Below are 24,127 nucleotides of genomic sequence, written 5' to 3' on the forward strand. Positions count from 1 at the left end.
CTGTACATGCACATCTGTTGATTCTCTTATCTCATATTGTCTCACATGTATTCATCAGCACAGAAGGGGAAAAGTCTTCACACACACATTTAGACACTCTGTAAGACATCACCGATTTTTTCCACATGACTGACAAAACATCTGTCTCATTCTTCTGACACTCGCTCTGGGCAAATCTGCCAACACTTGTTTTATCACAAGTGTAGCACAAATATTGTTGGAAATGAAGTTTGGAATAAATATTGTGAAATATTATTACAATTTAAAATAATGGTTCTCTTTTTTAATATATTTTAAAATGTAATTTATTTTTGTGATGCAAAGCTGAATTTTCATCAGCAAGTACTCCAGTCTTTGGTGTCTTATGATCCTTCAGAAATCATTCTAATATGATGATTTGATACTCAGTTATTATCAGTGATGGAAAAAGTTGTGCTGTTTAATATATTTTTTTGGAATACTTTTTTCAGGATTCATTGATGAGTAAAACGTTAACAGCATTTATTCATAAAAACAGCATTTATTCAAAATAAAAACATTTCTAACAATATAAATCGTTACCATCACCTTTTATCATTTTAACACATCCTTGTTGAATTAAAGTACTAATTTCTTTAAAAAAAAAAAGTTATTGTTCCCAAACTTTTGAACGGTAGTGTATATTGTTACAAAAGATTTCTATTCTAAATAAATACAGTTCTTTTTAACTTTTTATTCATCAAATAATCCTGAAAAAAGTATCTCAGGTTATAAAAAAAATATTAAGCAGCACAACTGTTTCCAACATTGATCATAAATTAGCATATTAGAATGATTTCTGAAGGATCATAAGACACCAAAGACTGGAGTACTTGCTGATGAAAATTCAGCTTTGCATCACAAAAATAAATTACATTTTAAAGTATATTAAAAAAGAGAACCATTATTTTAAATTGTAATAATATTTCATAATATTACTGTTTTTTTTTTGTTTTTGTTTTTTTAACTGCAGGCTTGAGGAGCATAAGAGAATTCTTTCAAAAACATTAAAAATAGTAATGTTTCCAAACTTTTGACTGGTACTGTATAAATGTAAATATATTTAAATTTATGAATTAAAATACATATATTACCCTATGTATTAAATAAATGAGTAAATACTGTAAGGAAACGGTTTATCTCAGTAAGCAGGTTTATTAAATCTGTATCAAGTTTGAATGAGCGAATTAGAATGTTCACTGACATTTAAATAGATCTCTGCTTAAAATTCTCTAACATTTTTTTTCCATCTTTGTGCTGTCGGGGTTGCCTGGTGTGATGACGTGTTTTCTCACTGACTGATAGATCGTAGCGATTGATCTCCAGTAATAAGCTTTTGCGCTGCAGGGCTGTAAGCTTGATCGATGTTTGTCTGTATGTTTACAGCCACAGTGACAGCTCAACTAAAGTCCTCCTTTCTCATTTATCCATCTGTCTCATCTATTCATCCACTGATTCTTATCCTCCAATCAGAGCAGAAATGTAATCTCTCTTTGCTAAATGTCTAATTAGGACTCATTATTTCAATGATATGAAATGGATTTGTTGCAAGTACTATTTAGCAGGTGCATTTCATGGAAAGTCCCCCTGGAGCATCATGGGGAAAAATTGACCTTATTTTTGTAATACATGCTATTTTTTATTATTGTGAACAATTCACTAGACCCATCTTTTTTTGTTTTCTCTTTAAACGTTCTATTGCGCACAGAAATTCTAATGCAACTAGTGTTTTTTACAGTAGTTTTTATAAAAAAAAAAAAAAACGTTTTATTATTATTATTATTTTTAAATAGTCCTATTGAAGTTTTTTTTTAAAGGTATTTATTTCAGATTAAGTGTTTGTCATTTTAGTGCTTAACCAGTTATTTGCCAATGCAACATTTATTATACTTTCTTCTAGTATTTATATTTAATTTTATTTCAGCTTTATTTCAATGAACAAAAATGACCTTAATAGTTTTAGTATTAGTTAATAACCCTAATATTATATTACCCATATTACATAATAACCCTAAATGCAACCCATGGTGACTTTAACTATTTTGCTGCTACTGCTACCATTTATTTAGCTCAGAAAAGTTTGAACATTTGTGTATTTTATTTCTTGGAGTCTTAAACAAGCAGCTGTTTTAGGCACTTAGCCACTTATATTTGATGTCATAACTGAGAACTTTGCTTACAAGCTTTATGTGACATATCCCATGATGTTATTGAAACATCAGTCATGTGATCCCATCATCAGCACTTCTGTTCTATTCTGAGCCACATGCTGCTGACAAATTAATGGAAATAAGTTCAAATATGACGTATTTGCTTCTGCATTTTCAGTGCACACAGGCTGACTTTGCAAGTTGGAACCAATGAGTACAGATGGGTGAAGTTCTCCTTAATGTCAGTTAGTTCGGTGAACCTTCCGCTGAAGTGGTGAAGTCACAGAATTTCCTGAGGAATTGTGTTGAAATTAGTCTCCAGTAAATCTCGTGTGTTCTTGTAAATGTCGTTTCTCAAACTGTCACTGTTGCTGAGATCAGATCTGTCTGTACGTATGTCGAATGCTTGTGGGCTTTGGAGGAGATTGAACAAGAACAGAAGATAAGAAAACCACTCATGCTTTGGAATATAACAAATGTAGAGTAAGAGACAAAGTGAGCATCTGTGCTGCTATTGGATTTCCATAGTTAAATATATCACTGCCACCAAGTAGAAAAACTATAATCAATAGCTGCTCTCACTTTGCCAGCTTGCCTCTCTCTTTATTCGTCTCTGTCTTTACTACTTTTAGTCACTACATTATGGACATTGAATGAACAAGTAAGCTTATAAATATGCAGACGTATACTCCTGAGGGTGAAGCGCCCTTCAAGGCTCTTGTTCATGAGCGGATGTGTGGAGCTTATTGAGTATCGAGTGACAAGGTTTTTCAATAATGGATGCAGAGTGGTTGTTGTTGCAGAAAATCATTTGAGGGGGTTCGTGGTGGTCGGTCTGTAAAAACCTAGTGAGCTGCCTACCTAGACAGCATGTTTAGGCTACATAGGCACATTTTTGATGTGTAGGATGCTCCAAAAATGTTAAATGTCCTTGCTGTGGAAAAACCTGAGAGAAATGGAGATTATATTTATATTTAAAACAGACTAATACAGTTTAGAGTAACATATTAGCGTAGCAACATATGCTAACAGCAAGCAGTATTTTAAATAGGTGTTATTCAAGCCATGTAATCTCATTATAGAATGTAAGATACGTTACGCTGAATGATATGGAATCATCGTTTTGTTGAGTGTTAGAAGCAGTTCAGGCCTGAGGGCAACAATGTCGGCATGTGAACTGCAGCACCTGACATCTGCTATTAGTCAAGAGTGTGTGGTGAAGTGTTAGGCTCTCAGAATGAGAACACACACCACACACATATGGAGGCGTGTGTGTCAAGTGCCCTGATCGTCCTCGAGGACACGCATTGATGATACCCATGCTCTCACTGAACTGAGCACAGGCGAATTCTAGCAGTTTTCCAATTTCTATGTTATTATATTGTATCCCTTATTGAGATCCCATAAGGCATTACTTGTTGTACTTGTAGGCTAGTTGTATACCTGTGTGACGTGTGCGCACTTATGTATGTAGAAGATTTAAATGTCAGGATGATTACATGCAGGGGCTTCATCAGGCTTCTGGCAGAAGCTGACCCCAGGTTGCGTGTCTGTCTGTCTCTCTCTCTCTCTCTCTCTCTCTCTGTGTTTCTGTCTGCTTGGCTGTCTAACTCCAGTCACAGAGTCACATGAACCTCGAGCAGAAAGCTGTAAACTGCTGGAAAGCATTCACACTTCCTCTTTCCTGACTCGTCGACCTCTTACTACTACGTGGCGTTCCCTGAAGGTTGAGTTGCGAGCTTACTCACGCTTCCTGTGCTCGACTCATGGGGCCCCACGACGGAGGGGGATGGGGTGTGTGTTTAGACGAAGTGTGTGTGTAGACACCAAACCCTTCCTGAGATCAAGACCCTTGAACACATCTGAAGTCATTGGGAGAACTGGGCTCTCAAAAAAATTACATTAGGTTACTGTCACTTTGCAACATGCTTAACAGTATTGAAAGTGTGAAAGTGAGGCATGCAGAGCTGCTGCTTTTGTGTTTGAAATTGGTCATATTTGAGGTTCAAGTACAGCTAAAATTGATTAGGATCAGGGTTATTAGTAAACTAAAACTAAAACCATAAAAAAATGATAATTGAAATTAAATAAACATTAACTGAAATAATTTTATTTCAGCTAGTTGCCAAAGCAACGTTTAAAATTTTAATTTAGCTTAACTTGATGTAATAAAAACTAAAATAACAAATAATAAAAACGTATAAAAACTGAATAAAAAATGACAAAAAATACTAAAACTTCAACTAAAATGAAGATAAAATGTAAAATAAAATAAAAAATTATAATAGTATCTCTCTGATACTAAATAACACTGGTTAGGAGATAGGCAGCAGGTTTTAAAACAAAGCTTTTATGTATTGATTATTGTGCCATGTCATATTTTAAGAGGAACTATCTAAATTATCATACATTTCCTGAAATGTATTGAAAAATCAGAACAACTGCTAAAGCTGCTTGCTTCCTCTACAATGTTTCTCACTGAGAAGATGAAAGGCAGGTGTGTGTCTTGGTGTGCATGGTTCCTTGCTGTGGTCAGTGCCATCACAGATGGGGCTTTTTGCAGAGCACGTTTAACCCTTCCATCATAACCACTAAGGGTCCTGTGTAAAGAACTGCAAACATCAAACACTCTGTACCACCTTAGCGTCCTATTTACACGTCATGTTCAAGCTGCATATCTCTTCAAAGTGGGCCGCAAAGACGGATTTTTTTCAGTCTGTAGTGGGCGCTTGGTGCGAGAACACAAAAGCCGAATCGCGCTTGAATCCGTTATAAGCTGTTTGATCCTTGGAAGCGTGGCATTGCGAGGCTTTATACTGAAGGTGTCATTTTTAAAGCCAATTAGAGATATTTTTGCTTGCAGAGTTGAGATTTTTTTTATTCCAGCGCACCCTCAAGCCATCTGTTTGGATCCCAGTCAGCTCCAGCGAAGCTCAAAGCCATGTGCTTTAGAAAAGATGTCCTTCAAAGACTTTCAGGGTCTTAAGCACTCGACTGAAACGCAGCCAGGAACAGATTTTTAGGAACTGTTTTGAGTCCACAGTACATGGATGATAATACATACACGCAATATTTTAGCATAACTTCATCATAAAAATGTCACAGAGGGAACTTCAGCCAGACAGTATTGTTTATGTGTCGAGGGGCAGGACATAACCGTAATGTAGTTGCTGGTAATATTTAATAAATACTTATTTAATAAATACTATACAAGAAATAGTCAAATCGATTTTCAGTCAAATATTGTTTCTGCAGGTTACATCAGTACGTTAGTAGTTGGCGACCAGTCTTTATGAGTGACTCATTGAATCATTAATTCAACAGATTTTTCAAAACGCTGATTCATTCAGGATCGGAAGTTATTGAATCATTCATGCAACCGATTTGTAAAAAACGGTGATTCATTCATGATCGAACCTAGTTATAAATGAGTCATTGAATCATTCATTCAATGAATGCAAATATTCATTAATATGCTTTGCAATACTTTTGTTTATGGGCTTCTCGACAAAAATATATATACAGTATGCGATTATTTGTGTTTGATAATCAGCCTAATATGTTTATTACTTTTTTTAATCAACTGCATATAAAACATGCTTATTATTCGAGGAATGTCAGTCAGCGACTGTGGACCAGTAATTCACACTGGCTGAAGAAGTTTAGAACTAATGTTTATTGAAAGCAGTGATGCCATAAAAACAGAAGTGAAAACATGACAGATTGTACACCACTGTTATGATTCCATCTCATCATCATGATATTCAGTTGAAATTCCACTTGCTCTGCATATTTAAATAATTGTCCTATTTTGTTCCTGAAGGATGATGCCTCAGAGCTGTGTGGGCAGTGTGTGGGTGCAGGAGAAGCTGTGTGGAGTTTCATTTGGTTGTGAAATGCAGAAAATGCTGTTGATAAGTTATCATTTTCATTTGGTGATAAAGATCTTGGGTTTATGAGGTTCCCTATTATATACAGTCTTATATAATAGTGTGCTGTTTAAATTAGATTTATTCACATTACAAAGAAATGATCATTTTTCATAAAAAGAAAGACAGCAATGAGCTGAGATCATTATGTAGGTCATAATAGCAGCTGTTTCCTCTCGAGTCGGATCCACCTGGCTCAGATCAGTGTTAGCGTTGGGGTTTTCAGCGAAATATTACTCAGGACTTGTTGTGAATATGTTGCCACGTGAGCACCGGTTCTGTCCGTGCAGTGTTGTTTTCACCTCCTAGAACATTGGCGTAGAGTTTAGGATGGACTTGCCAAAAATGGTGATATTGCAAACACAGTTGCAAAGGCCAGAAAGTAAATTTCATCCTGTTCATGAAGTTTATGTTTTTGTCCTGCTAAAGAATCGATCTGCAGATGTTCTATTCTGAACTGTTGGGTTTAGTATCAGTATGAAAAAGCAGACAAACAACCGTTTTTATTACTTCTGTGGAACAAAAAGTAAGAGACTATTAAGCTGTTAAAGACTGTTAAGTTCCAAAAATGACAAAAACAAACCAAAAAATCTGGATAGAAGTAGTCCACATGATTTGAATGACAAAATCCTTAGTGACTTGATCATTGAGTCAGTGAGAACTCAAATTTGTGAACATATCAGTCCAGTCCAATATCTGAACTGGATCAACTGGTTCACTAAAAAAAAAAAAAAAAGGTTCAAAAGAAGCCAGTGGCTGATTTCATACTTCCCATCTGTTTATGGTCTGAAGAGCTACACATGAAAGAGTTAAACAAATGAGTGTTTTTAAATATGCAAATGGAGGTTGTTCATTTTAAGTCATCTCATTCAGGCTGATCATGTCATTCTTCAGGTTGAAACATCTGTAAGTGTATTCTGCTTTCACTTGCTTTCATGGCTGTGGTTTTATTTATGAGGCAGTATTGTACTGTTTCTGAGCTCTGCTTTAATTATAGGGTACATCCATAAAAGCACAGATGAGTAAAATGAATAATTAATCTGCATAAAAATGGAAAAATGTAACTGAATTAAAAATTCATTTCATTGTCATGTTAGATACGACCTTGCCAGTCATGGGACCCATTAAACAGCTTCTGTACCAATGTCAGTCACATGTCCTCTGAGATCTGTGAATGACATTATATTAAGCTCCAGTGATCCATAATCACTGATCTGGAGTCTGAAAGTAAGGAGCGCTTCAGGAACGTGCCTGCTGGAAAGCCACAAAGAGGGAGAGATAAGAGAGTGGATGTAAATGTCTACAAGCCGTAATGGTCTTTACGAGACAACGCTTGTCTGCTTTTAGACAGAGGCACAGAAATAGACCACACAGGCTTCTGGGGGATTTTTGATGTCTGATTGAGGCTCATAATTAAACATTCACTCTTACTGAGTACAAAATTACAGTACAGCGTTATTATGGAGAATATCAACAGGGATTAGACAGAGATGTTTTTAGAGCACCATTTTTACAATCAAACTGATGTGAGTTTTGGAGGCTAGTTTAAAATATGCATGTTAACTTTCTCTGTGGCCTGTGTTTTATGTGAAAGACAAAACCGTTATGAAATGCTTGAATACGTCATTAATACAATCATTTGGTGTACTGTAAATGAATACAATCACAAAGTACCAAACAACAAGACTAAGTTTGAAATGTAAAACAATAAAAAACCTTCGTTATTTTGGGCATGGATTTATTATGAATGCGGTATCGGTTTGGTTATTGAAGCGTGAAAGTATTGGACTGGATTATGAAATCAGATACCTGTCCCGGTAAATATTAATGAGGAAAAGCAGAGAATATATCATATATAACATTTCAAGCCTCTGTGGAGTCACAATAACTGCAAAATCCAAGAGTGATTTAAATAATTATGCATTCTGTAAATGAGGCTAATCATATAAAACTACATCACAAACTGTAAATAGACAGAACATCCTTATGCAGGTCTCTTTCTTTTAGTCTTTTATTTATTGCAAATAAACAGTATATGTCTGTTTGTTGTAATTGTATCACTGATCTGTTGCAAGTAAAGAATCCACAGTTTTATGCTCACTCAGATGCCCAGGTGTGGATGCTTCTTATGCTTTATAGCTATAAGAAGTTAAACTTTTGTAATATTTGCATATTATTTGAATGTCTAGTAAATATGAAACTTGTGAATCCGGTGTGTGCGTGTACACCTGCATTGGTATACGTGTATTTGAACAGACCTTGTATGTGCACTGTTGATGCCATCTATCTGATTTATCTGTGCCATGCTCTGTACTTGAGACATTGAAGGACAGCGGATAGATTGAGACAGATAAAGACAAGATGAGACAGACAGGAAACACGCTCTTGCAGTTTGATGATAGATGGGAGATGATATGGGTGGCACTTTCCACTAATAGGGTAAAATTTGCATTTGAAATGAACAACTAGCTAGTTTTAAACATACTAACTCTGTTTTAAATAGATGTTTATTTAATTTACAAAATAGCAGTCACACAAATCAAACTGTATTTAGACATGTCCCGAATAATGTCCTAATATAATAACATAACATTTAGACTTTCTAATGTCGACAGTCCAGGTTTTCTGAAGGTTAAGCACCTCCTTTCATGGAAAAAGAGGCTGACGTATGTAAGTTTTAATCAGATGGATTGGTGCCGGTGATTCTACAGCAGAGACTGTATTTCCTTAATGTGCGTTAATTATACTTGAAATGTTCTTAAACTTTCAGTCAACTTTGTTTAAACTTGCATCAGCAAATCTGGCATTGTGAGGAAGATTTTCCAATAACCATTTTCCAACTACTATATATCAGGGGCGTGCAGTGGTGTTCTGAAATGAGGAGGCAAAGTTTATGTTTTTGTTTTTAATAAACCAGATGTAAATTCATGTCCCAGTTGCATAATGTCGTCACATGTTCCTGGTTAAATAAACTTTACATCAAAAAAGAGAAACCAAATTCAATTCTTATTTTGTATTTTTACATTAAGTAAGTAATTAATGTTCTGTAATACAAATCTCATCAATTAGTATACACTGTAAAAAATTTGTAACACTGCCCAATCAAAAATTTCAATTGACCGATAACATCTAAATTTTTCAATTGGCCCAAGTGAAAATCTGTACATTTAATTTTAGAATTTACAGAATTTCACTTGGGCCAATTGAAAAATTTAGATGTTATCGGTCAATTGAAATTTTTGATTGGGCAGTGTTACAAATTTTTTACAGTGTATCAACATATATAAATTAATTAATTACATATATAAAATATAATGCATGTATAGATAATACAAACTGATTTTTAATCTGTTTTAGTTGTTTTGAGTCATGAGCTAAGAAGTCAATGCCTTATTTTTTCTCGTGCAATTTTTATCTTTTAAATTATGAATAGGAGAAAGGCCACGATGTTTTTTGAGAATATGAAACTAGACTCGAGCAGATTCACTGAACACACTTAAGAGTCATACCGAAATCTTATTGCTGTCACTTCAGTGAATATGCATCTACAAACCAACCTGCAAACTTTCATCTCTGCACACTTTTTTGGAGAAACAGAAACAATCTTTTTCAGAGACAAGCCTCTCAACATTCACAAAGAGAGAAACATTCCCATTGTTTTTGGAATCGGAAACAGTCTAAAGTCATTGATCCACCCAACTCACTTTTGCTGTGTTTACAGGGGGTCTTTGAAGCACGCTATACCTGTTAGAGACGCTTTCCACCCTATCCTCTCCTCCAGCCTGTTATGTGAGCCCTTACGACGCAATCAGATCCTGGAAATAAAGGGGCTTTTCTTACTATGTTTTGTAAATCTTTTTCCAGTTGTCTTTAACTCTCAATGCACCTTCCCTTTTCTAAATGCAATTTTCCCTAGAACACTTAGAAAGGTTTTAATTTTGTGTCATGTATAAATGCTATTTTTGCAGTGATGAGACATGGCCTGATGGTCTATTACCTCTTGAAAGTGAAAGTAACCTTTGCTTAGTTTGCACTAGCTCCATTTTTGGCCTTCCTGTTCTGTTCTGTGCTGTGCCGGTTTTTATGAGAGACATCCCCGTACGGAATGAACACTTGCACCTTTGAGATTTTCGTAGTGTACAGCTCCTCGTCTGAACAGGAAGCCAGACAAACCATTCGTCTCTTTTAACTGTATTATAATTTCCAGTGTTTGCGCTGATGTGTCTGAATCCAGGATCTTTGAAAAGCATAAAACACTACATTTACAGCATGTTTACTACCAAACTAGGTGGAACTTACTGTGACAGGCCTGAATACAAATCATGCAATTTCCGTTTGGAAGTGTTACAATATAGCGAGGTGGTGATATGAGGGTGGGAGGGTGGAAATCCCAGCTGAGATTTCCCAAAACCAGCATGTGGTGTAACAAACAGCCAGCTTCATACTCCGCCAACGTGTGCTTTTGGGTTAGTGAGGTTACAGTTAGAAGAAAAACACAGTTATCATTTAATTGTTCCAATCCTGTACGATTTTTACCCACGTAAACACAAAAAGAAATGTTAGACAGGATGTTCGTGCTGCTCTTTTTCATGCAATGAAAGCGAATGGTCACCAGGGGCTGTCATTCACCAAAAATAACAAGAAATCACCATTAAATACCATAAAAGTATAGTCCGTATGACTTAAACGCTATTGCATGATTTCAGAAGACTTGTGGACTTTTATGGTACTTTTTGTCTTTTTTTTTAGCTTGAAAGTTTGGTCACCAACTCACCATTCACTTTCATTCTAAACAAAAGAACAGTTTCTGCATTCTGTTAAACTTCTCCTTTTGTGTTCCACTGAAGAAAGAACATCATACAGGTTTAGAACCTTTAAAACATTGACAATATCATTTAGTGCCTTCTTAGCGTCTTCTTATGGGAACTACAGAGTAAGTGTTAGCTTACATCAAGGTTTTTAGGTTGCCCCCAAAAAAGTGCAAACCCAACACATTGATTCACAAAAGCCCAAACTGACTGAAGCGTTCTACCTCCAGCAATGCAGATGAATTATTTCCCTTTAGCATGTCAGACTGGTTGCACATTAGATGCGCTGGATCAGATCTCTTTGCAAGACTGAATCTTAGACAGGATGAGCCTCTCTTTCTCTCAGTAAAAGCGGTCAGAGTAGTGTGCATGGACTGACAGTTGCTTGACTCTGTGTGTGCTCTGTATTCATGATGTAATTCGGTTGTCATGCACACAGCAGAGTTCAGCTGACCTGGTGTGATTGCAATTGATTTCTGAACACGTCTTTCCCAGACGCCATCATAGATATGGCAATCTCCTTAATACATCTGGAAATTATGCATTAGTTTTAGTATTAATTAATTGTGCATACATTTGTTTGGCCATGTTTGTGTTTGTTTGCATTTGAATGGACACCTGTGTAAAAATTGTTCATGACCTGACTGTAAAATCTGGCATTGATGTGTTGATTATTCATAAGCAGCTCTGTGGAAGATCGGAGATGTGAACACTCTTGGTTAACATGTAGAGCACAAAAAGATTATAAAGAATCTTTCATACTTTTCATGTCAGAGGCTGATGTGCACGTAAACCTGAACGGCATTGAAATGTTGATGCACACTGACCCCTACTGGTACTAATGGTGCTGTTATTTCTGTTCTGACTTTCATTGACACAATGCAATCTCTAACCGCTTACCCTAACCTTACCCATCACAACTAAGTGCCTAACCCGAACCCTTACCCTAAACCTACCCTTAACCCAATTATAACACTGTAAAAAATTTGTAACACTCCCAAATCAAAAATGTAAATTGACCGATAACATCTAAATTTTTCAATTGGCCCAAGTGAAAATCTGTACATTTAATTTTAGAATTTACAGAATTTCACTTGGGCCAATTGAAAAATGTAGATGTTATCGGTCAATTGAAATTTTTGATTTGGGAGTGTTACAAATTTTTTACAGTGAACCTTATCCCCTAAAACCAAGTCTTGACCCTCAAACAGGCCTTTAAAGGGGTCTCAGAGAGTGAGGACCGGCCAAAATGTCCTCACTTTACTCTCTTTGTCCTCACTCCAATGCTCTAAAACTCAAACTGGTCCTCACAAAGATAGTACACACACACACACACACATTTGTATTGGTCAAACTTTTTTGGTCAAACATTGGTTAAATGACCCCTAAACTTTCCTCTCTTGTAATAAAATAATTTAAGCTCAAATCAATAAAATAATTTAAGCTCAAATCAATATTTAATGTTTTTTTAGGTAACAGTTTTCTTTTTCTTGTATTTTTCTCTTAGGTTATGGACACACTGTCCAAACTCTCTCATACACACATTGCACAGCAGACTGGAATAAGGTAAAGTACATTATAAAAAAAAGAAGAAGTGAAAAATTCTATTTTACGAGTGCTTATGAAAATGCATATTTCTCTCTCTTTCTATTCTAGGCCATTTCCCACAGAAGAGAGTGTTGAGGATGAAGACATTTATAACCATCTAGAGGATCTGATAGAGTGAGTCATTTTTTTTGCTTACATTGCTTGTCTTCCTCTGCAGAAACAAGATGATATTTTAACCTTCAGCTCACTGTACGGTATCGGTTAGGAGAGATATACTGTAGGAGCCTCAGGCTGGAGCACACAGGAGTACTTAGGTTAATGTTAATATGTTGAGTCATGGCATAATGTGTGCCACACACATACTGTACTCCTGTAGATATCCTGTAAAATATGACTTTTGCCAACTTTTACTAAGTGTTGTTAACACATAAAGAGATCTTTTCTTAGTCAGGATCTTTATCATATATAATTATGGAAGCTTTTTTCCACAATGGAATAAAAAATTATGACTTTTTTCTCATAATTGTGTTTATATCTCACAATTCGGACTTCATAACTTGCAATTGTGAGTTTATATCTCAAAATTCAGAATTGCAAGTAAAAAAAAAGGTGATATAATTGTGATGGAAAATTGCATGGAAAAAAGTCAGTAAAAAGTCATCAAAAGTTTATTTCTCATAATTCTGACTTTTTTCCTCTCAATTCCTAGTTTATATCTCACAAAAAAAAGTCATAATTGCAAGAAATAAAGTCAGATTTGCGAGATACAAACCCGCGATTGCGAGAAAAAAGAAATAAAGTCAGAATTGCTAGATATAAACTTAGAATTGCAAGAATAGCCAGAATTGCAAGATACAAATTTGCAATTGCGAGTTATAAAGTTGACATTGTGAGATATAGGCCTAAACTCCCAACTTTTTTTGTCGCAAAGGCAAGTTTATAATTTGCAATTTTCTCAGAATTGTGAGATATAAACCCGCAATTGCGAATTATAAAGTCTGAATTGTGAGATATATACATAATTACATTTAATTTTTTATTCAGTGGTGGAAATAAGCTTCCATACTGTATAGTCTTTAAATGTCAGATTTGTCAGAGGGTGACACTGTTAAATTATATTCAGTTGTTACCGTAACTAAAAATGTAATCTGTCTGCTAGTTTTAGTTAATGATAACATCACTGCTTCTGATGAAATAACAGATTCTACTGAGTAACTGTGCCATAGTTTGTCAGGCTGTTGGCAACACGAAGCCTCAGCAGAAACGTCTGCTCTCCTCATACGACATGCTTGAGGATTTGATATTATGCGGAGCAAATACTGATGTTGCTGTCACTATGTTTTGACTCCACCTCATCACATCTGTTTCTTAACCACACATTCACACACGAGGCCCTCTAGCAGAGGGTTGTTTTCCTCATGTGATGATTTGTTCATATGAAACGTGTTTGCTGAGTGCTTTTCCCTGGAGGGCGATGTGCCAGTGCGATTTGGTCCCTGTCAGAAAGAGACTTTTCCTTGAAGGCGTTTCGTAATAGATTCAAACTACAGACGTGGTTAGGAAAAGAGATCAACACTGTTTCTCTCTCTTTTGTGCCCATCTGGAGAACATATCTGAGTGATCTTGAGGCCTGACTCAGCTATAATGTCTCTTTTGCTGTAGCTGAAAACATGTGTTTAATTTAGACGAGGGAAACATTATCGTTTTAATCCCCTCATGAGCAATTGCAAGAAGAGGTCTTTTTCTCCATACGTCGGATATGGTGAAGCATTTGAACACACTGTGCCGTCCATCCTCCATGCTTGGTTTGCACCCTAAAATTGATGTACTAAACTAAACCCTTTGGAGAATCACTGAATGTTGATGGTCTGTGTGTCTCAGTGAAAATGGTGTTGAAGATGAGGAAGATCTCTACGACTGCGTGTATGATGATGATGAGGGCGGAGAGGTGTATGAAGACCTGATGAAGGTCGAGTTGGTACAACCACAGGTGAGCTAACAGAAATGGTTTTACAAGTAAACATGTTTAGGTTTGCGAGGCATAAAATGCCCCGTCTTGTTACAGAAACAGGCCGAGACCGACATCAGGAGCTGCTGTCTAATGGAAATCAAACAGACTGAGGAGAAATACACAGAGACGCTGGACTCCATAGAGAAAGTGAGCACAGTCAGACCCATTCATGTAATGTGTGACATCTGCCAAGTGACTGCTAAATGAAGTGGAACGCATTATTAGCTTTGGCATTTTTATTAAGACCATAGTAACCACAGGTAAAACAATGGGTAATTTTTTTTACCATGTTTAAATCAGTGTAATTTACCATACAAAATTTTACCTGGTTGCTACCACTAGAGTTATTGTTACAATTTCCCTCTGATGACTTGTAAGCCACCATTATCATCAAATTAAAGAAATTAAAATGACAGAAAAAATCTGAAAATAATCAATGCTTTTGAAACTAAAAATGTATAAACTATAACTAATGCTAACATAGTTTAAGTAAAACAAGTATTTTATATATTATAAAATGTTATTTATTTATTAAAGAAAATAAAATGACAGAAAATCTGAAAATAACTTATGCTTTTGAACTATTGAAAATAGTAGCTATTGATCTTATAAACTATAATTTTTATGTTATTTATCATTATTATTGTAATTAATTTAATTTGTTAAACCATGGTTTTCATTCCATTTATGTCATTTAATTTATTTTACATCTTAGTATGAAAAGACATATTTCAGTTGTAGTTACTATAATAAAACCAATGTAAATTTCCACATTGATTTAAATAATCATTATGTTCCGATAAAGTTTGTTGTTGTTTTTATTGATTATTTGATTGATTGATTGATTTTAAATCTTTGTATGAATATACACCATCTCCATCTATACATTACTGCAGTATAATAAAATCATGGTAAATTTCCAATTATTTAAAATCTTAGTTTGAAAATACACATTTCTGTTATATTTAATATAGTAAAACCATGGTAAATTTCCACAATGGTTCAAACAGTCATTATATTGCAATATAGTTTTATTGTTATTGTTTTTATTTATTTAACATCTTACTATCAATATACAACATTTCCATTGTAGTTACTACAGTATAATACAACCATGGTAAATTTCCATGATGGGTCAAATATTTATTACATTGCAATATATATTTTATCTTGCAATATTGATCTTTATATTTGATGATTATTTTCAGTTCTTTATGAAGCCTCTGGGACAGTCGCTGTCTGGTGTGGATATTGAAAAAGTGTTCATCAATATACCAGTGAGTCACAAAACCTTCTCTAATGGAGAACAGATTTGAGCTTGAATCTGTGTGTCATCGCCCCATACTGTATTTTCATGTTCTATATCCCAACAGGATCTTGTGAAAGTGCACACAAGTCTTCTGAGGGAGATTCAGGATTCAGTGCTTATGCATAACGCCAGTAACCTGCACCAGATCTTTATAAAATACAAAGAAAGGTGATCAGTTTATTCTCTTTAGCTGTTTAAGAAACGAAACCCTGCTTCCTCTTCTCACACGTGTCTGTTTTCCTGTTTGATAGATTAGTCCTGTATGGGAAATACTGCAGTCACGTAGAAACAGCCATTGCGTGTTTGGATGACATCTGTAAGAACAGAGAGGACGTCAGGCAGATGTTAGAGGTATGTTCATGAAACATCTCTCTGGCACTTTCCATTAATACGGTAGCACAAATCTTTGTTAACTATTATCTTATAACTTAAAATGAACTGACTGTATATAACACTCAGTAAGTGACATAATTTAGAGCATTTGTACAGCATAGTGGGAAGAAATTCATCTGTCATGAAATGATTTATGAAAGTAGTTTTTATTTTTCACTACCAAAACTGAACTCGTAGAATGTATTTGCTGCTAGACACTGCCACCTGGTGGTTCAAAATAGTACAAAACATTTCAGAGCATTTTATTTTAAGAATTTGTGCTTTTCATTGTTTTCAGTTATGTTCCAAACGAGCCAACAATGGGAAGTTCACTCTGAGAGATCTGCTAGTTGTTCCGATGCAGAGAGTTCTGAAGTATCATCTACTTCTACAGGTTTGAAATTATTTTTGCTGTATTTCTGTATGTTTTACCTGTGTCTCCAATAAGTACTTTAAAGACAGCATAAAATGCATAATGTCTATACTGTGACATATTTTATTATTATGTAGTAATGCTTATAATGTAGTGGGACTTGATTTTATTCTTTTGCATATGATTAGAACAATTAAACATGTTTAGCTATGTTATTAATTACACACACACACACACACACACACACACACGTATAGGGCTATGTAATTTTAGTACTTCAAGTAAAATTAAATAAAAATGGGAAAACTAGCTGAAAAAAAATAACTACTTTTTTAATATATACATTTAATTTCAGTTAATGTATATTTTATTTTAAATATATATAAAACTAAACCCATAAAAACATGTTTGCTGCTTTAATTTATATATAAATAAATAAATCAATAAATAAATAAATAAATAAATAAATATAAACAAATTTAATGAAGCTTCAACTAAAATAAAATAAATATGGAAATATTAAAATAAAAACTGTATTATTAACAATAGAGTTTAATATTTTTATATTTTGGCATAGTTTAAGAATAGCACTATATATAATAATAAATATATTACTAGTAATATTTTCATAGTCCATCAGATATTGGTTTTGATAGAAGGAAAGTAATTTCAGAGGTGGAGAAAGATGTTAATATTATTGTTATTTTGATGAAAGAGTCTAAAACATTGATCATATGCACTGATTAATGTGCTCTGATCGAAGAAAGGGTCAGTTCTTCTTTCATGTTGTCTTTAAATGACTGCTTTACTGCTAATGTCCACTAGGGGCAGTGGTGTCTGTCTTCACAGAGAAGCAGCATAATCCATGTATGAAATCCACCAGTAGAGGCAGCGCAGGGTAATATATTCCGCTGTCCTCCAGTAGAGGCAGTATAATCCACAGAATGGAGAAGCAGCATGCTTCACCCAGTCCTGTATGTTTGGTCTGGCCCTATTCCATAAACATCTCACGCAGCCTGCCATGAATATTTCATAGTGTGTCTCTGTCCATCACACGTTAGGTCTACTGCATGATCCAGCTATGAGGGGATTTAGAGAGAAATGTGAATGAAAGCGAGAGAGAAAAAGAAAAGTAGAGAGAGCGGTGCATAGCGTGTGTAGACTGAAGCCACCACAATCCTCCTGCTGTTGCAGGAACCTTTTGGCTCTCAGCGGACAGAACAGCGAAGGTGTTTTCTGTGTGCATGTGTGTGTGTGTGTGTGTGTGTGCAAGCGTCTATTTAGCATGCCTGCATGGTTGTCCACAGCTCAGTTCACCTCCCTGCCCATCTGGCCAGCTGTTGGTTTAGGGAACGTGTGTGTGTGTGTAAGTGTGTGTGTGTGCAGATAGAGCGTCTGTCTGTCTGCTGCCCCTCTGGAGAGCAGGCTAGCGTGTGACAGACTGTCTTTCTCTGCTCTTTGCTCTGCTGGAGAAAGCCTTGGCCAATGAGAGAAAGAGCAAACCAGCTTTACAGAATGAGTTTTATTAAAAAAATAATTCATATATAATCTATTATTAAATATTCTAATATTTAACTATTCAAATTAAATACATAATTATTCTTCATTTACTCCAAATGATTATTATAATTTTTTTCAAACTCTAAAATGTTGATCATTTTTTAAAAGAAATTAATACTTTTCAACAAGGATGCGAGTGTACATTTTTACATAGCAACAAAAAGATTCTATTTCAAATAAATGCTGTTGAACATTCTGTTTAAAGTTGATCAAAGAATCCTGAAAAAATATAACAATTTCGACAAATATATAAAGCAGCACAACTGTTTTCAACATTGATAATAATAATAATCATTAAAAATCTTACCAACCCCAAACTTTTTTTTCACTCTATGTTCAGGTTTAAATTTGATTTCGAAAATCTGATTTTTACTGTAACCGTGTAAAGAAGTCAAAGTAATGTTCATAAATCAGGAAGTAAGAATATACATATACATTATATTTACATAAAAAGTTAAGAAATTGCTCCAACTAAGCCAATATTTGTTGCATTGGTTGCAACCAGAAGATGGTGATGAGCGAATGTTAGTGATGCGACACATTTTGAGCATAATTTGGGCAATAGTTTGACATAAAAAGGTGCAAGTGGGCCAGACTTTACAAAACTGCGATGCTGCACTGTGAAATCACGTTTGAATGATATTCACCTAGAATTCTGCAAACGTTTGGATAAGAGAATGGCTGCATTTTATATTTCTGCTGTAATCTCTGTGTTAGTGTCATACCTCCTTTCTGTCTCTATCTCTCTCTTTCGCTGTGTGAGGGCAGAAGGAAGTGAGAATGAAAAATAAGGTGATGTCCGTCTTTCTGCTGATAATAATGCGCAGGTTCAGCTTGACTGACGCAGGGGATTTGGCTTGTGCTGGATGGCAATATATCTCTTAGGCCAAAAGGAAGCCATTTATCAGACCCGAGTAAAGGACATTCATAGCACCCTCCCTTATCCTACAGACTGGCCCAGATGTCTTGTTTACTTCATCCCGGAGCGGGAAGGCAATTTCAACCCCACAAAAACCTTTTGCTTCTCATTTCAATTCTTGAACCTGCGATGCCGGTCGGGATATTATTTCAGCTTGTGTGTGTGTGTGTGTGTTTGTGCATCTGGATGTGTGTGTATGAGGGGGGAAAAGAGAAAGTAAGATAAAAATACATGCCACGCTGTATGTGTTTGGATTATCATTGTATTCTAATGCTTGCCTAATACCTTGTATAATCTTGTAATACATTTTGTCTTTGTATCAGGGTCACCTGCTTTATATTTTATTTTTACGGAGCAGGGATTGATGAACTGCTTCACACTGCTTCAATGTAACCAGAGCCTAAAGTGTTACTGAATGTTGTTACATTTTAGATGACTTACAGCTATATGTTCTTTCTATAATGTTGGTAAACAATTTGCACGGTTATTAAGTAGGAGTTATGAGAGCGTGTGAAAGTGACAGATGTCCTCCGGCTCGGCTTCGCTCCTGTACATCTGACTGTCTGCTGTGTTCATCATCATCTGGTGATAATAAGACACTGAGACACGGGCCGTGAACACCATCTCATATCTCTCTTCCTTCCTGACAGGAACTGGTGAAACACACCCATGATGCCTCAGACAAGAGTAATTTACGGCAAGCGCTGGACGCCATGAAGGTGGGTTGAGTGTATAAATGTCCTTTTCATAAGCTGCCTGTTGCCTTGACTTCTGGGTAGTAGTCCAGTGAGAAGTGTGCACTGCAGCAGTGTGAGAACTCATAAAATGACAAATGACAAATGAGGCTTCCTACAGTCTTCACTCAACGGTTAGACCTTGTTATCTGCTCTCACACACGCATTTAGCTCCCCATCATTGCATAATTTATACAAACAGGCTTTTAATCACCTATCTTTCTGTGATATTAGAGGCCTTGTTCAATTTGAAATCACAACAGTGACAAATTTCATTCTCTTACAGCTATTTATTTTGCATGGGCATGCATCAACTTTTTCGTACGAAAAGCTTTGGTTGAAAATCAATGTGGCCCACTTGACTCAGACATGATCAAGATGGTGCCGAATGCATCTTGACAGGTAACCGTCCGTTAATTGAGGCAAATCAAGCTGAGAAGATTGCGCAGATTGCACCGAGGGCTGTGATGATTTCATTTGGATAAATTAGCCACTTAGCATTGATTGGGGTATCGGGCTAACGCGGTTAACCTCCTCAAGTGCTCCCCTTTAAGATCCTCACGGTGGGCGAGCAGCCCCCCACTCTCTGATTATTCTAGATACGCCATGATGAATGAGTCGCTAAACTCCACTCACGGGAACGGCGGGCACTGTGTTCGCAATGAGATTTGTCAAATAACCCTCGCCTTTCAGAAGCGAAATCTTATTTAGCATTTTTAGACAGAAATGAGTGCCTTGAAAACATCACATGGGGTGATGTTGTCAATAAGGAAGCTGGCGAGGAAATATGGTTTTAGGTCACGAGTAGAAAGATTTCCTTGTTTATATGCAGGTCAAAGTCTAAGCATGATGAATGTTAAGGTGTTTTGTTTGCGTTCTCCTTTGTTCTCCTCAGGATCTGGCCCAGTACGTCAACGAGGTGAAGAGAGACATCGAGACTCTACGAGACATCGACCAGTACCAGAAATCTATAGAAAACCTTGTGAGCTAAATAACACACTTCATATAAATCACAGAGTATCATTTAAAAAGCAGTGCTGGGGAAACTACTGTAGTCAAACTACACTTTTGATAAGTATCTAGCTACATTATTAGCTTAAAAGAAAATGTTCCACCTCAGTATTCGCTGGGATCAGATAAAGAGAAGAAGATCCCCATTGTATGGCACTGCCTCTGAAACATTTTATTTCACTGAGGTTATCATAAATAGTTTTATTTGCTTTTTTGAAACAAAAATAATATATTTAACAAAATTAATTTAGATTCCTTTATAGAAGTTTTATCAAAGTTTGATTAAAATTAATCACTTTGAAAGTTATTTCAGACATTATTTTCAAATATATTTTTATTCCAAATTGTTTAGTATTACATAATATAATTTATTTAAAATGCATCTATTTACTATATATATATAAGTATATAGAATTTATTAATAATGTACTGCATACACTCACCTAAAGGATTATTAGGAACACCTGTTCAATTTCTCATTAATGCAATTATCTAATCAACCAATCACATGGCAGTTGCTTCAATGCATTTAGGGGTGTGGTCCTGTTCAAGACAATCTCCTGAACTCCAAACTGAATGTCAGAATGGGAAAGAAAGGTGATTTAAGCTATTTTGAGCGTGGCATGGTTGTTGGTGCCAGACGGGCCGCTCTGAGTATTTCACAATCTGCTCAGTTACTGGGATTTTCACGCACAACCATTTCTAGGGTTTACAAAGAATGGTGTGAAAAGGGAAAAACATCCAGTATGCGGCAGTCCTGTGGGGCGAAAATGCCTTGTTGATGCTAGAGGTCAGAGGAGAATGGGCCGACTGATTCAAGCTGATAGAAGAGCAACTTTGACTGAAATAACCACTCGTTACAACCGAGGTATGCAGCAAAGCATTTGTGAAGCCACAACACGCACAACCTTGAGGCGGATGGGCTACAACAGCAGAAGACCCCACCGGGTACCACTCATCTCCACTACAAATAGGAAAAAGAGGCTACAATTTGCACGAGCTCACCAAAATTGGACAGTTGAAGACTGGAAAAATGTTGCCTGGTCTGATGAGTCTCGATTTCTGTTGAGACATTCAGATGGTAGAGTCAGAATTTGGCGTAAACAGAATGAGAACATGGATCCATCATGCCTTGTTACCACTGTGCAGGCTGGTGGTGGTTGAATCAATGCCACGTAGAATTAAGGCAGTTCTGAAGGCAAAAGGGGGTCAAACACAGTATTAGTATGGTGTTCCTAATAATCCTTTAGGTGAGTGTATATACATATAGAATTTATAATAATATATAATTTGTTTTTAAAACAGCTAAATAAACAATACAAAAAATGTATTTATACAAGCCTTTCACAAATGTAGCAAAGTCTTTCAGTATTTAACAAAATATATATTTCGCTATCAAAAAATGCATGAAGTGTATGCAATCAATTTCTGGGAACACTATTCAAAATGAATCAGCGAATCCTTAACCACTGAAACAAAATAATTTGCTATTATGATTCTCACAGTTCTCAATGCAACTTGAGAGAGAGAAGTTTTTAGGAAAGTGTATTTGGAATGTTTCTTCAGTTTACTCTGTTGAAAGGCTGTGTGCTTATTTATTCACGCTACACTGTAACTTGGTGGAAAAACAGCTACTGTATGTTACTGGAAAAGCTATTTTAAAAACAGCAGAGATGGTGTCAGACTAATAAAAACAGCACTGATTTGCATGCTGCTTTTAGTAAGTTACTCCCCAGCAGAGACAGTATGAAGCTTTGAACAGTTTTGTGGAGAAAGAAACATCAAACTCAAAAACATTGACCCCTAGCAGTGTACAAGCATTGAGTTTGCTTCATTTCTGTGTTCTGCAGAATCAGTCTCTCCGTAACTATGGGAGACCTAAAGGTGACAGCGAAGTGCGAGTATCTTCAGTCGACAAACGAGCTAAACAAGACAGGTGAGATGATTAAAGTGTGGAATACTGCTCAGCCTGAAACTCCGCAAGTCCTTACTAAGGCCTAAGGGTTATGAAGGTATCACCCTCAGGCACTACTCTTTTATTTTCTCTTTCTCTTTTTGATGTCTGCAGGCACATCTTTCTGTTTGACGCCGCTGTGATCGTATGCAAACGACGAGGAGATAACTATGAGATGAAGGAGGTGATTGACCTCCACTCCTTCAAGATCACCAACAACCCGACCTCAGAAAGAGAAAACCGAAAGGTGTGCAGCCGTTCCCCTAATTGCCTCCAAAGTTCGCTGCTCCAAAGCCGAGGGCAGCAAATGTGCTGTTATGCCGTCGTGCCATGATCAGTTACTGCAGTAGAGCAGCTTTCATTCGCACAGATGGTGTTTTCTATTAAAAACTGTCTAGCGACTGCTAACGAACGCAGCCGACACCAGACACGGCTAAATTAGAAAACATGATGTCGTTTGTTACTATACATTACATGCTGCTGTGCCAGGACAATTATTGGTTAGATGATTCTGTAGATATTACAATGTACAAGAGTGTCACTGAGAAATGGAGCTGCAGGTTTAAACATGCAATGTAAACATTACTATTACTTTTTCTCATGCTTGCGGTTAGCGATTTAAACAATCGTTGTGCTACAGACATGAGTCATGCCTCAAATTGTCTGGGTTTTTAAGGAAAGGTGTTTTTGTTCATTTAAGTTAATTTCATATACATAAATGTTTATCTATTTATGTATATCTATTTCAAATCAACACTATTCTTTTAAACTTTCTTTCCATTAAAGACTTAAGCAGCACAACCGTTTTCAACATTGATAATAATAAGAAATGTTTGTTGAGCAACAAATCAGCATATTAGAATGATTTCTGAAGTATCATGTGACACTGAAGACTGGAGTAATGATGCTGAAAATTCAGCTTTACAATCACAGGAATAACTTACATTATAAATATTATAAAGTCATTCTAAGTTGTTATTTTAATTATAGTAATATATGTAAAATCTTACCAACCTATCTTTTGAATAGTAGTGTACATAATATCTGGATATGAAAAGCATGATAATGCCACACCATAGAGCAGGGGTGGGCAAACTTTTTGGCTCAAGAGCCACACTGGGTTTTAAAATTTGACAGAGGGCCGGCCCAGTAGCAGATTATGAAACACGATCTCATGAAAGTGCTTATCTATTCCACGAATTTAATTTCTCGTGCCATTTATACGCCAAAAATATTATTTTTTTGTGTGCATATGCTGTGCACTGTAAACCCCTTGGTTAGGATTAGGGGTGCATAGTGCAATTTTTGAAAAATATTTGAAATAATTTGAAAGATATTTTGAAAAATGTCGGTAACCAAACAGTTGATGGACCCCATTGACTTCCATAATAGGAAAATAAATAATAATACTATGGAAGTCAATGGGGTCCA

At 35.9% G+C, this 24,127-nt stretch overlaps 1 protein-coding gene across 1 annotated transcript in view; it reads left to right on the forward strand.

The window, feature by feature from the left end:
• Positions 1-24,127, forward strand: part of vav3 (vav guanine nucleotide exchange factor 3) — a 62,709-nt gene that overhangs the window by 15,516 nt on the left and 23,066 nt on the right. Inside the window, exons 3-14 of the mRNA XM_084398999.1 lie at positions 12,413-12,471; positions 12,562-12,627; positions 14,335-14,443; positions 14,519-14,611; positions 15,673-15,741; positions 15,838-15,941; positions 16,025-16,124; positions 16,444-16,539; positions 19,648-19,716; positions 20,627-20,713; positions 22,593-22,678; positions 22,811-22,943. Coding sequence (XP_084255125.1) covers positions 12,413-12,471; positions 12,562-12,627; positions 14,335-14,443; positions 14,519-14,611; positions 15,673-15,741; positions 15,838-15,941; positions 16,025-16,124; positions 16,444-16,539; positions 19,648-19,716; positions 20,627-20,713; positions 22,593-22,678; positions 22,811-22,943 — 1,071 coding nt within the window. The remainder of the gene's footprint in view (positions 1-12,412; positions 12,472-12,561; positions 12,628-14,334; positions 14,444-14,518; positions 14,612-15,672; positions 15,742-15,837; positions 15,942-16,024; positions 16,125-16,443; positions 16,540-19,647; positions 19,717-20,626; positions 20,714-22,592; positions 22,679-22,810; positions 22,944-24,127) is intronic.

The sequence above is a fragment of the Rutilus rutilus genome (assembly GCF_951802725.1).
Source record: "Rutilus rutilus genome assembly, chromosome: 24".
Taxonomy (NCBI): Eukaryota; Metazoa; Chordata; class Actinopteri; order Cypriniformes; family Leuciscidae; genus Rutilus; species Rutilus rutilus.